The 14,172-nt window shown below is 40.5% G+C and overlaps 2 protein-coding genes across 3 annotated transcripts; one reads left to right on the forward strand and one right to left on the reverse strand.

The window, feature by feature from the left end:
- Window positions 1–343: 343 nt before the first annotated feature.
- On the reverse strand, window positions 344–4,867 carry ndufs6 (NADH:ubiquinone oxidoreductase subunit S6). 2 transcript variants are annotated; one of them, XM_080734511.1, is made up of 5 exons: window positions 4,723–4,867; window positions 3,944–3,997; window positions 3,008–3,130; window positions 992–1,104; window positions 344–592 (listed from the first exon to the last, which is right to left on the reverse strand). In XM_080734511.1, the coding sequence occupies exons 1-4, from the start codon at window positions 4,864–4,866 to the stop codon at window positions 1,036–1,038; spliced, it is 390 nt and encodes a 129-aa protein (XP_080590637.1). In that variant the 5' UTR covers window position 4,867; the 3' UTR covers window positions 344–592; window positions 992–1,035. The 2 variants fall into 2 exon arrangements, with proteins under 2 accessions (XP_080590637.1, XP_080590636.1); XM_080734510.1 differs by lacking the exon at window positions 344–592 and having other exon boundaries at window positions 959–1,104.
- A 1,960-nt stretch (window positions 4,868–6,827) lies between these two features.
- Window positions 6,828–7,172, forward strand: mrpl36 (mitochondrial ribosomal protein L36; the record flags this gene model as incomplete). Its single annotated transcript, XM_080735584.1, has 1 exon — window positions 6,828–7,172. The coding sequence occupies one exon, from the start codon at window positions 6,828–6,830 to the stop codon at window positions 7,170–7,172; it is 345 nt and encodes a 114-aa protein (XP_080591710.1).
- Window positions 7,173–14,172: the final 7,000 nt, after the last annotated feature.

Raw genomic sequence — 14,172 nt, forward strand, 5'->3', positions numbered from 1 at the left:
CTATACTGTATATAAAGGCAGTCCATTTAACATTCATGTTGCCTACTCTGGTGAAAGGTTCAATGCTCTGGTTTAAAATGCAGTGAAATATATATTTATTTGGAACTTTCTGTTTAATCCGTGCAATTATCAGTGTCAATCACAAATTTGATTGAGACATTGATTTGATTGCGAGGGCCCTTATTACATTACACCATTTCGATATCAATATTATTCACACAAGAAAAGGACATCATTATGTTATTTGGACGTAATCTTTTACATAATTGCTTTATTGCAATCACCGGCTCCCTAGCTCCCAATTGTCTCTTCACATCCCTCTTATATTATCATATTTACATTACTTTGGGTCTTTACCTTCTGTATCCAGTATTGCTTGAGATCCAATGCTGTGACACTGCTGACCTCTGCCTGTCAATGTCAGTACTACACCAACTAGCAACAAAATCATACCAAGCAGCATGCAGCATGTTATGCCAGAAAAGCGTTCAACCCTAATACAGTCATTTAAGAAATCCACTGAACTGCAGCAGCAACAGCTGGGGTAATATCCTCCATCCTCCAGAGTGACACTTGACTGACAGCGCTGCAACTACACAACAATGAAGCACACGTCAGGACACCCACTAAAAACACAGACCAAGTGCTTTCCACTTGACAGACTTCTCATAGTAAAAATGCCAATATTTAACCACTCAAGCCCTATATGCTTAATAGAAAAAGCAGATCTTCAAGCTCACAGTACATCACATCATGACGCGTTGTGAGCTTACAGATCTTTTTTCTTTTTTTTTGTAATATATATATTTTTTGGGAGACCCAAGGTTAAGCCATTCTATTTATAAAATAAATAAAAAACATTTGACAGACAACTTGTTTTTACCATATTGATTTACAATGTATGTCATGCCGCTTTTATCCAGAAAAATAAAAAGAGAAAACTAACCATGGACACAGATAAGAGGGAAATCAGGGAATATAATTTATTTACCAGAATCACATATTATTACACAGAAAGGAAACGGAGAAAGAGGCTCAGTGATGATGCGTCTGCTGGAACTGTAATCCACAGTAGCCACACGTCCCCACTTTAGTCACCTTGTCCTGAAGAGACATAAAAGGCAGAGACAATTGTTAGAACAAATTAACTCTTAAAATACCAATAGCAGCCACATTTGTCAGGGAGCTTCTTGGTATTTCGGTTCTAAAACTAAATCTTAACGGGTTTCTGAAAAGCCTATGTTTCTATGTCAGTGTTGCTCACATCTTTTTCATGTCAAGGTCTCAAGGACCCCCAAAATGATATGTATTTGGCCATGGACCCCCATCTAAAAATATTTAGTTCCAGTGACCCCCAGAAACTAAATTTTAGTTACAAATGTTCGCTTTAGAAAATACATATATTGCAAGATTCCAGAACATTTTTACGACTTTTCAAAAATAGCAGATCTAAAAGCTTGTATATCTGCTATTTTTCAATAGTTAAAGGAGCTATAGTCAACTTTTTCGTTTTCGGGCCGACACTTTGTTTACATCCTAGTCTAGACTAGAATGTAAACAAAGTGTCGGTCTGACAATGGCCAAAATGATTATTTCATCATTATTTTACGCTTTTTGTGGTAATTTTTTAATAGAAACACATATATGAAGCTTATTTTTTTATAACATATTTTCGAAACATTATTTCTATTTTAGCATCCGTTTTTCAAGAAAAAGTTGACTATAGCTCCTTTAAAGCATAAAATAATTCCAGGTAAGTTAACCTAGTCCCAGAGTATCGGTAATAGAGATATGAGCCATGTACAGGCATACAGTGTGATTCTTCAAGGTAGGGCAGACATTTTTAAAATGTTAACTTGCAGTAATCCTCTCAGTCATATTGTGTTGTGTTGCATGCAGCTGCCAGAATGTCAACTGAACACTAGTAATCATGCCAGTTCTACATAAAATTTGTCACAAAACAGTATTTTAGATTGCTTGACACACTGCATATTCAGCAGTGAGTTTAGTTTAGATTAAATTCAGTCATCCTTGTGCTAAAACTCTTGTAGTTGTAGATTCCCACCAGTCTGTCCAATGTGTCCATTAAGAAGAATGTTGTACTTTGTCTCCCTCTCCTGATGAAGAAAGGTAACTGCAATAATGTCAAAACTAAATTTACAATAAAAACAGAGGCGCATCTACAGTCCAATCGGGTGCGCCAAGTCGCCAACTGTTCCAAAAAACGTTATTAACATTGTCAATGAATCGGTGTCCTATTAATAGGGATGGGAAGATACGCAATATTATCGTTTATCGTGATATCGTATCGTGGAAATGTAATTTATCGTGAGCAAGCGTTGTGAGCTTGTAGATTGGCTATTTTTTGGCAAATGTTCCGCCCCAGGATAATGGATTTTGATTATCGCGATAATATCGTAAATCGCTATTTATTTGGTCACAATAATCGTGATATGAAGTTTTCATATCGTCCCATCCCTACCTATTAACTCATTTAATGCCAGCCTATCACCACTAGAGGGCGCCCAGTGACCAGAGAATAATAGAGATATGCTGGTAATGCATGCCCAAGCCCTGGAGCCATGACTTGCCAGAACACTTTCCTTTGTGCATGTACAGGAAGAGGGTGAAGTTAGCTTGAAGTTAGCTATTGGCTACCAAGCATTTTAGATTTAGATTTTCGTCAACTTAGCCATGATTAAACCTTGCACACCTCATGCATGGGAGAAAAAAACAGAGAAAATGAGCTCTAAAGATCCTGGATTGCATTGGAGTGGATGGTAAATATCAGCAAATATCGTCCTCTGTAAACAGAGGACAACATTTTTTTTTTTATTAAAAAGCCGAACTAGTTCGGGATTGGCACTCTGGGATGCGATAATAAAGCCGAACTAGTTCGGGATAGGCACTCAATGAGTTAACATACTGATTGTTTTATTAATTAAAATACGTCCCAGATTGTAATAAAAGTCACAGTGTTGTCAGACCAGCGTGTTCAGGACCCTACCAGGTTGATGTAGACTTTGGGGTGACCCAGGGCTCCTCCGCCTCCGTCACAGGATACGATTCCTCCCTCAACGCCACTCACTGGCTCCTCTGCCACCAATTTGATGGCAAAGTTCTTATTCACCTAGAACGTGCAAGTAAAGAAGGTTTATGGATGGGTTTGGCCTGATTCATGTCACTCTTTTTGCTTACACAAGTGGTGCTGGGTAGATCCAGCCCCAGCCTCTCTATATTGTCAAATTCCTTGTTATGTGTCTTTTTGTATTGAAACATTGCAATGGCAAACATGCAAGTACACTAATTGATGTGTCATTTGTCATACATACATAATTGCAAAATCAGGGCAGAGAGAGAAACAGAGAGAGATAGGGGCTGTTAAGTATGACATCATTTTGTAGGCAGAGGAGAATTTCTGCCCCCAGTTTCCGTCAATCTTTTTACTATTTACACATTTTTCTTCTCTTTGTTGTTGAAAGGAAAGTGTTAGAATTATACTTTAGTCGTTATTTTTGTCTCGGATCTGTTGAAATAGCGAGGGACAGAAAATGCTCTGGGGGCAGAGTTCTCCTCTGCCTACAAAATGATGTCACAGCTTAAAAGCCCCTGTGTGACAGTGAATGAACACAATGTATTACTCAGTAGCCTACCTAGTATAAACCCAACTGGGTGGAGTTTTAACTGCCTAGAATGACAATCAGCAAATTAAATTGCTAATATGTGGAGCCGGGCGCCCGCTGGCCTACTGGTCCAGGCGCATACCACTTAGGCATGGATGCCTGCCGGCTGTCGCTGGTTCGATTCCCGATCCGGACGACGTTTGCCGCATGTCGCTCCCCATCTCTCCCCCCATTTCCTGTCAGTCTACTGTCCTATCAATAAAGGCATAAAAGCCCCAAATTGCTATAAATACGCGACACACTACTTAAAATTACGTTACCTCTTTCTGTCTGCCCACAAATCTGGCTCTCCTGGGGTCATTCTCGTCAAACACCTGAGGATATGAAATAAAAAAACACTAATAAGTGGATGATACGACAACACCATTATGATGCATCTCTCAAATATGCCGTCAGGCCTGTCAAATGACAACACTGCAGCAGCGTTGTGGAACGTGTTATTCTGCATGTTATTATTATATCACTGAATTAGTTAGGTCACCAGCGACAATGTGAGCGTTTAGCTTCTAGAAATCAGACAGCAGTGGTGTGAAGTAGATACATTTACTCAATACTGTACTTAAAGCTTTTACTCCAATACATTTTGAAAACTTAGTTACTAGTTACTTTGTTATTATTACAAAAAAATACTTTAAACACTTCAACCCTATATGCATTTTGGCCATTTGAAAATTGCAGATCTACAAGCTCACAACAATGATTCAAAATATTTCTATAGCCTACATTTTAAAACCTGTGAAATGGGACATTCTGCATAATGAGTACTTTTACTTTTGGTACTTTTTAAGTACATTTTGATGCCAATACTTTTGTACTTTTACTCAAGTACATTTTGAATTCCGGACTTTTCACTTGTAAGTAAGAAGAGTGAGAGGGTCATTTGCGTGAGTCTCACGCTCATTGCGTGAGGGTTGGCAGCTCTGCAACAGAGTATTTCTACCATTTCAGTATGAGTACTTCCATCATGGTTAGGTCACCAGCTAGGATGTAACGCAGCGTTTAGCCTCTCCAGAAGTCAGACAGGGAGTCAGAGGGTTACCTGGCCGGTGTGAGTGATGGCTTCTCCGGTGCTGGACACCTCCAGGCCGTAGTGCTGAACGGGTACAGCACATAACCTCAGCGGAGACAGCAGAACTTTAGCATTCTTACTGAAGGACACAATCCTGCTCCCTATGGCCGCCATGTTTACAGTGGATAGTCTCTTTCCCCCAGGATGCATTGCGGGAGGAGCTTTCATGCGTGTGCATAAACGATTTATTATAGCATTTTCAGAATTTATTTCAAATACCTACATTTTCTCTGATGATTCTCTATTGATGACCTAAATTCAAGTTTAGGAAAAAGTAAATTATAAATATAGACCCTATAAATAAATAAATAGCAAATACTAGGTATGACTGACTAGTGAATACATTGGACAACATTTAAACCCATATAGTTTAAACCCCATGGCCTGAAGAGATGCTAGTGCTGTGATTGGCCTGTTGGTTGCCGTGATACAATGAATAATGCACAGTTTTGTACTTAAACATTGAAACGAAAGTTTAAGCTTGTATTTGAATCTATGTCATGATATTACTAAACTATGCATTATGCAACAGGACTTTGCTACTTGCTTTGCTAAAAAAAAAAAAATAACAAAGAGGATTTAACAACCAACTAACTAACCCAGGGGTCTTCAACGTTTTCAGGCCGGGGACCCCCAAACTGATGGGGAGATGGAGCAGGGACCCCCTACCACCTTGTAGGGTGGGGGGGTCGGGGCTACGACATATTTTTTATTTTAAAGTTACAAGTTACAGCGAGCAGGGTGGGCCGTACCACTACCATTTCTAAACATACTACTTATTAACTGAGAGCCAATGTCAATAATATCAACAATCTGTCAATTGCATAGTAATCATGTATTCAAGCCATTCAAAATGGATAGAATCATGATTTATTTTTTAACATAAATGTGAAAAAAAAAAAAAAAAAAAAAAAAAACATTTTTTGAAAAAAAAAAAAAAAAAAACTCTTTTTTTTTTATTATTTCGCGGACCCCCTGCAGTACCTCCGCGGACCCCCTAGGGGTCGCGGACCCCCTGTTGAAGACCCCTGAACTAACCAATCACAATCACTTCTGTCCCTTCGAGCTATGGGATCTCAAAGTCACAGTTACGTCACAGTCACACACAGGAAGCAGCAGTACGTTATTCTGTCTTCTGTCCATGTAATGTTTCACAGCCGAGTCTTGTGGTCATTAAACACCATTTCCAGGGGTGTACCCCGTTTTTTCAAAGCTTTTTGAATCTTTCCAAAGGTTTGTATACATTCTTTCATCGTGTGGTGTGGCTGATAATGCGTGATATATTGTTTTCTTGTGGATGTTATCGCGGCTGTCCTTGAATGGAAGCTGCATGGCATGCATATTGCATAGTTCACTGCTTGTCTATTTTCTACCCTTGCCACAGGGAGGCGCTAGTGTACAATCTTGGTTAATGGCATTGAGGCGTAATACAAGTAACTGTTTATTATTTTGATGGTGGTATAGTCCATAACGTTAGAGTTCTCCTCTAGAGCTAATGGTGGTAGTGTTAGGTTGAGGTGATATGTCTCATCTATATGCTATTGTCAAAGCATCATTTATGTTAGTAGATAATTCCATAGGCAATGGATCTATGTTCATATTTACTGTTGATAGATTTGTACATTATACCCCTCCCCCTTTTTTCTCTTCTTATTCATATCTCTTACCTAATAGATTTCTTACAGGTAGAGATACTACCTGTACATCCATCCATCCATCCATCCTTCATGTCATGTGGATGTGGGTATTGACAGGTTGCCATAGTTACCCACGGAATATTGGTTCTCAATATATATGGAGCCATCCGACATATCGTACTAACCTATCTAGTAGTGCTGACATCAGGCTAATGTAGAACTCCATAAATGGATGGACATAGCTGACCTATTGTGACATCAGTGAGATGTCACAAGCACACATCTCCAAGAAAAGACTCCTCCAGTCTATATTCGCATTAAGTGAAAAGTGCACAAACTGAAGCTGCCAATGACCTCTGTGTGTTACACATTACAGTACATGTGTATGCAGGATTAACTTGAATATATATATATATCAATTCTATAGGTTTTGACACCATGTCACCATTGGTGTTGAAATACCTGGCTGGTTCCCTCACACGCCATTTGGCCCAGATGAGTCGGTTCACCCTGAACCCGTCCTCCCCAAACTGGAGCAGCATGTACAGATACCTGTCCACACTAACCGCGGTGCCCAGCAGACTGCCTGCGTTGCAGGCTCCTCCTCATGGATCATCCCTACTGGGCCAGTGTCAGCACCTCGCCTGCATCCAGCCGTCAGCAGGGATGAAAACCAAGTCGGCCCTGAAGAAGCGCTGCAAAGACTGTTTTATCGTACGGCGGAGGGGACGTTTGTTTGTGATCTGCAAGACAAACCCAAGGCACAAGCAGAGGCAGGGATAAAACTGTGAAGTTGGAGTGTAATTGTTTTGACGTAATGGTTATGGGGGACTATATTTACTTTATTGTGTTCTGACAATAAAGTATTTGACTAACCTCCCACAGTGCATAGCTCCTCTTTGGATCCTTATTCCAGAACATGCTGACGTTGCTGTCGGGGGGGGGGGGGGGGGGGGGGGGGGGGTGAGAACTTGTATGTCCAAAAGAGTTTATTTTCAGGAAATGGAAAAAAAGAACCTATGTTCCAATGGATCCAAAGTTTTCATTCGTTAAATATCTATAAAACACACAAAATTGCATTGGGCCTGGGCTGGCCTAGCGGTCCGGGCACCTAGGCTCCTAAAGCGCAGCGCAGGTTCGAGTTCCGTTACCGACGAACCGTGCTGTATGTCACTCCCTGTCTCTCTTTCTTTGTTTCCTGTCTGTAACCACTTTCAACCTGGTGTCCCTATTTTTGTCATGTCGTTATAAGCACAGATATAAAAAGCTAGATAACTCGTCCACCGCTGCAGTTGATTGGAGCGACCCGTCTAACTTGATAGGCAGAAAAGCGGATGTGTTGAGGGCAGGCTGCCACCAGCTGCCACTCAAAAAAACTACTGGTCAATCATAACGCCTCTGATTTGCCTACCGACCTTCCGTGTCTGTTACGCACACAGAAGAATTCCAAGCCTGTCAATCAAAAAATGCCTATCAATGCGAGACGGGTACCAGAGAGGCGTCTACCTTTTTATGTCTGTGGTTATAAGACAACAATTTCTGAAAAGTTTGAAAAGTAGGGAAAATAATCATTCTTTTTATATCTTTGCTGCTTTTGCGCAACACGTGTCATGCAACAGTATAAACGAGAATGCACTCTGTCGAGGTGCCAACTTGCAGCTTGTGCACAAGTACTACTTGTGCACCACTGGCATCACTACTGGCGATGCCAGTGACATCGCCATTGGCATCACCAGAAATGCTGGTCCCTGATTGGGCTACAGGCTTAAACACACACAGCTACCTACTATACCTACTAGCCCCATATAGAACCTCACCCTCCACTGCGAGGTCCTACGGGGATATCACCGGGCTGGGGTAGAATGCCTCCATGTGGGATGGGAAATCATACCCTGGGAGTGTGGAACTACCTTTACTTTTTGGATACAAGTTTGGGAAAAGGTTGATCTACCTCGGCGTGGAGGCATTCTACCCCAGCCCGGTGATATCCCCGTAGGACCTCATCTCGGAGCACAACAGTATGCAGCGAGGAAGGGTGAGGTTCTATACCTACCTACATATGCAGCTGAACACTGTGCTTGCGCTCGCACTCTCTGCTGGCGCAAGTAACTAGAGAGATGGAATTCTCGGAAATTGCAAGTCTTGGTTGCTGTGACGCGAGTCACACTGGAAAATTAATTTCGTCATACCATTTGAATTTCCCCCATTCAAGTCAATGGGGAAAATTAATTCACTAATAAATTAATGGCCATATATGGAGATCTCTGTGTCAGTCAGGCTTCCATGTCAGTCTCATATGGTCTATGACGTCAGACACCTATGATTTCAGTCATCTCCATATTTGGGAAATGTTTAGCTTTTTCCCAATGGAGAAAATTATTTCACGAATAAATTAATATAGATTAAACTATAATAACATATCTCTTAGCAATATGTAAGCACACAATTCCCGATGAAGCAGGTCGATTTTGACATACAGTATGGCTCAAGTGCGTGCCACCAAAACTGGGAGGAGTAGCGCAGCAAAATTAAGTTTATCCAGAAGAAAGTCGGACAAGTACTATAGTCTGGTTAGGGCAACCACAAAAAGAGCATAGATTAAAAACTTAAACATATGATATATGGAGATACTAGGTTTCTGCCCAACAGCAACGATGACTATGTTTATATTGCTGGCATTGATTTCTTCCTTTTTGTTATTGCCATAACTGATTATTTTTCACAATCACATTCATTGTACTTTGAAATTGTTGACACCTGAACCACTATCCTCAAATAACTATAAATATTTTGTGCAATAAGTGGCATTTTACTGTCCAAATGTATTCTAGCAGATAGACTTCCCTTATATAATCATTGGCAGCATAATCAAATAATACACAATCTATGCTGGAATGTCAAAATAGAACAATTCAGAAAAGAACCACACGAGGGCAGCAAATCCTTAACTATAACTCAATAGAAAAGCATTGTCTGGAGATTCCTGTAACAGAGGATATAAGGTTAAATTATCATTCCCCCCCATTTTTTTTATGCACCATGTGCAGCCAGCATGATGATCCTCAAAGACAATGTGGTTGAGAAGGTCAAACAAAAACCGCAAGCTTACAGTATGTACAGGCGAAAGTCAAAAATTGGACCACAGTGTTCTCCACAGGCCCTCTGGGGAGAGAGATCGTTGCTCCTATGTTATTTTAATATCAAAGGATCATTTTTATACTGTCATTGAAGGAGAGAGGGAAGGGCACAAAACACTATATTGACAGACTGAGGGCCTTTAAATAGCAGTGTGCAACCATGGAAACCTGAATGTACTTTCAGGGTGTTTGGCAACAAACAGAAACGCAATAACCACCCTATGAGATCTCTGAAAGGTCAACACATCGATGAGAAATGCAGAGAAGAAAGTGTTTTATTAGGTTAATACTATAAGCTATAGCCTACAGGAATCCAGATTTATTTTGATTGCTTAAATCTTATGGACTGCATTATGGTTTTATGACTTCTGTTCAATGATTTAAAGGACCAATGCTGCGGTGGTGGAATTAACTAAGTACCGACAGTTTCTCAAGTACTGTACTTAAGTACATTTTTTACTGTACTTGTACTTCATGCTTCTATTCCACTGCATCTCTGAGACAAATATTGTACTTACTTTTTACTCCACTGCGAATATGTGACAGCTTTAGTTACTAGTTTCTACTTAAATACAACATACAGAACCACTTAAACCCTATTGCATCATTTGGCTTTTCGAAATAGCCAATATAGCCTTTACAAGTTCACATGTCACAAGACTACAAGTTGTAGATCGGTTATTTGTGAAAGATTTTGCAAAATGTGAGTACTTTTACTTTGGTACTTTCAAGTATATTTGTATGCCATAACTCTTGCACTTTTACTCAAGTAACATTTTGAATACAGGTCTTGCATAACAGAGTATTTTGACATTGTGGTATTGCTACTTGTACGTTATGTCATTTGTAAAACATGCGAGTAATTTGTCCACCATTGAGAGATGGTGACTGTGAAACAAGTTTTGTAGGTCCAGGATTCACTGTGGGGCCCCTGTGCTTTAACTATTGAAAAACAGCAGATCTACACTGAGTGCCGTGCTGCAAGCTTGTTGATCTGCTATTTTTGAAAAATAGAGAAAATCTTTTAATATTTCAAATCCTTCTAAGGTTTTTTTTTTGAAAACCTATGTTTCTATGTCAGTGGTGCTCAAACTTTTTCACGTGAAGAACCCCCAAAATGATATGTATTTGGCCACGGACCCCCATCTCAAAATATTTAGTTTTAGGGACCCCCCCCCAGAAGCAAAATTTTAGTTACAAATGTTCGCTTAAAAAAATACATATATTTAAAGATTTGCACATATATTTTTCAAAAATAGCAGATCTACAAGATCGGTGCCGCGCTGTGAGCTTTTATATCTGCTATTTTTCAATAGCTAAAGTATAAAAGAATTCCAGGCCCATCCACCTTGGGCCCTAGTAACTCAGTCCCACCCCCCCCCCCCCCCTTGTGACGCCCCTGAGTATGTCAAGTTGTTGTTTTTCCTTCATTTATTAATCAAGTGAATTGGTTTCCGGCAAGAGCATGCAGTGTGGTTGGTTATTGATTAGAAGTTGCATGCTGGTTTTTCAATCATTCAGTCAAACCACCTGCCTGGGGCGACTGGGTGCTTTGACTGCTTGATTGAAAAACCAGCCAGGCCCATGGCATGCAGTCTGTCAACTGCAAAGATCTTATTGAGTAACCAGGCTATACTATCACAATTAATTCAATTATTGTAAATTAACCCAATGTTGGGTTGAGAGGTAATAGGTATTTTTTTTAATTAACCCCTCCAACCCTGGCTTAATTTATGCATGAGCATGACAGTTTGATGACTGTGGCTATAAAGGGCAGGCTACAGTATTAGGAGTAAAGAATGTGCATGATTTGGAATGTAACACAACATCCTTTGTCTTTTTGACATAATCTCCCATCCATACCCTTTATTCGTCATGCACTATATCCCATAGCAACAAGCATTTCTAATCCTTCTGATATTAAGAGCTTTCTGATAGATAGAAGCTATACGTAGGCTACTGTATCCCATTGACCTATCGTACCTCATTGCAGACAATAGCTGTTTTATACTGTGTGCGTGTGTTTGTAAAAATGTGGGTGACGTGGTCATCAGATAAGAATACCACATTCAAACAGCCCCATTGTTAATATCTAATAACTTATAACAATGGAACGTGGCATGTATTAATTAGCTGAGTAAAAGTCAAAGATAGTTGTTTGCAAAAATGTTTACATTCTAGAAAGATCCCAAAGCTCGGATGGAGTAGAATGGTTGGCATCACACTAAGCACTATGATAGACCTACAGTATGTGTAAAGGTACAGTAGTTACATTCTCAATTGGTGGAGACTGAGTGCTTTATTGTGGCCGAAGTTTACCATGAGAAATGTCACAGCTTGTCCGTGTCCGTGTATACGTATGTGTAGATGTGTTTGTCTGTGGTTCTATGGGTTTATCGCTCTGACATCATGCTCTGATGTCACTGTGATGTCATGGTGGGATGTTAAGATGTCTCTTAAAAGAATGGGTTTGTTTATGGCCATATATGGAGATCCCTGTCCCGATGTCATCAATATTAAGGGCATATCTGGGAATGCCCATACTTGGTAATGCCCATATATGGGCATGTTATGACATCACATTGTTGACTATCATTCAGGGCTCTCCATACATGGGTAACTGGTCCGATATATATCACTGGCCAGATGGCCAAGAATAGGCGTGACCTTGCCCTTTAGGGTGAGGTTGCATGTCGCCCTGAGGTGTCTTACTAGTTAAATTAAACTAGAGATAATGACAGATCTTTAAAATCTTGAGGATAAGATAACGTTTTTCTTAGTTGGATTTTTGATTGAAGAATTTATTATAGGAGTTTGCATAGGAAAAGGTACAGTTTCATGACAATACACTGGTAGGCTATACAAAGTCAACTAAAAGGATACCTCAAAAAAGCTTTTGGGCTTGTTTCAATTAGGGTCCTTTTTTAGCAATCTGTAGCTGTGGTTCACAGAACAATTCAATTCAAATGTATTTATTTCTGTTATTATAGTTTTGAATCACAAGAACACTTATATAGTCCTACTATGCGCGCGTGCACACACACACACACACACACACACACACACACACACACACACACACACATGCACACAGGGAGTAGTTCACCCCCAAAATGTTTTTTTTTTTAAATTTCTCTATTGATTATTCACGCCATGGAGACTTGATTTCAATAATATTTTTTTGTATTTGTCACATTCCCAAGACAAAACAAATATTATAGTAAATGTACCCGGATGGGGACCCATTTGGGTCAATGGGTCCCCATCCGGAATCAATGGGGGTAAATTGATTGTAATCAAATCATTGTCTTAGGAATGTGATTAAAAACCAAAAGTTATTATTGAACTCAAGTCGCCATGGTGTGAGTAATCAATAGAAAAAAGGGTCATTTCTCATTTTGTGGGTTGAACTACCGTTTTTCAAGGCCATTGGCCAACCGTGGGAAATTACTAAATCAAGGTTCTCTCTCTCTCTCTCACACACACACACACACACACACACACACACAGAGCGGCCGTTTACAGTCGTCTGTGTCAACACAGAGCTTGAATATTCAGTTCAAAACAATGCCGCCTCCTAGAAATGTTAGATGCATCAATCTGCGCAATTTAAAAGCTACGTCACATTTTGCTGTTACTATGATGTGTGGGAAATAAAGTGTGAATTAACGAACAATTAGACAGCTTTGGTTATGCGCGGTTGCCCTGCCAACCAATTAAAGCTAGTGTGACCGCCCGTCCCTCCAGATTCAGAACATGTGGTTATAGTCGACACGTTCCCCAACTTCCCCATGCCTGGGGGAGGCTCTCCTAAATAAGAACAGATGTACAAGCTAACAACGCGTCGCGGACTCGCGGAGAGACATGAACGACGCATTGTTAGATCTGCATTTTAGCCGAGCGAGAGGCTCGTGTTTCAATCACTAGCTCCTTTCAGAACCTCTCCCTCCGCTATACAGCTCCGAGATGAGGTTCCTTGGCGAAAGCTTCCCAATTTCACAAATTAGATTTCTCTGGTGAATGTTCGTCACGCATACATGATTCTTACCTTTACCGCTCATCATACCAAAAAGTAAAGGTCGTTTTAGCGTCTCTCAGATGTATAACTTTTGAGCGGCGGAGAAAATCTAAGCGACGGGTTGAAACAAGCGTTTAAATTGCTGTTTTAGTCAGCCTTTGGCGGTTTTTCCCAATGCAATTTTACGGAATTTTAAGTAATGCGCATGCGCGGCTGGCCACTAATCCGTTCCCAGAAATGTTTCGCCACCAAGCGGTGGGGCCGATAAAACTGGCCACAGGCGGACTAAAACAGCGATGTAATCGCTTGTTTTCAACCCGTCGCTTAGATTTTCTCCACCGCTCAAGAACGAAACATTTGAGAGACGCTAAAACAAAGTTAATTTTTTGGATACGATGTGCGGTAAAGGTAAGAATCATGGAAACGTGGCGAACATTCGCCGGAGAACTCTCATTTTGGGCGGCTGACGCCGAGAACTGGAGGAGACAGGTTCTGATTCTGAAAGCAGCTAGTGTTCCACGCAGTGGCGTCAGTTCAGCAAAAGCTAAGGTATGGCAACATGACTGGTGTCTTGCACGCGCGCGTGTTGCCATACCTTAGCAACAGGCACGAATATGAAAAGTCCATG

This window comes from Nannobrachium achirus (genome assembly GCF_963921795.1).
Source record: "Nannobrachium achirus genome assembly, chromosome: 10".
Taxonomy (NCBI): Eukaryota; Metazoa; Chordata; class Actinopteri; order Myctophiformes; family Myctophidae; genus Nannobrachium; species Nannobrachium achirus.

Bases quoted from the DNA above. Each gene is read 5' to 3' on its own strand.
- ndufs6 (XM_080734511.1), bottom strand. From the start codon at position 4,866: ATGGCGGCCATAGGGAGCAGGATTGTGTCCTTCAGTAAGAATGCTAAA. The intron at 3,131-3,943 runs GTAACGTAATTT...TGCACGTTCTAG, and splicing joins TTGTGGGCAGACAGAAAGAG to GTGAATAAGAACTTTGCCAT. The intron at 1,105-3,007 runs GTAGGGTCCTGA...ATGTCTCTTCAG, and splicing joins CCAAAGTCTACATCAACCTG to GACAAGGTGACTAAAGTGGG.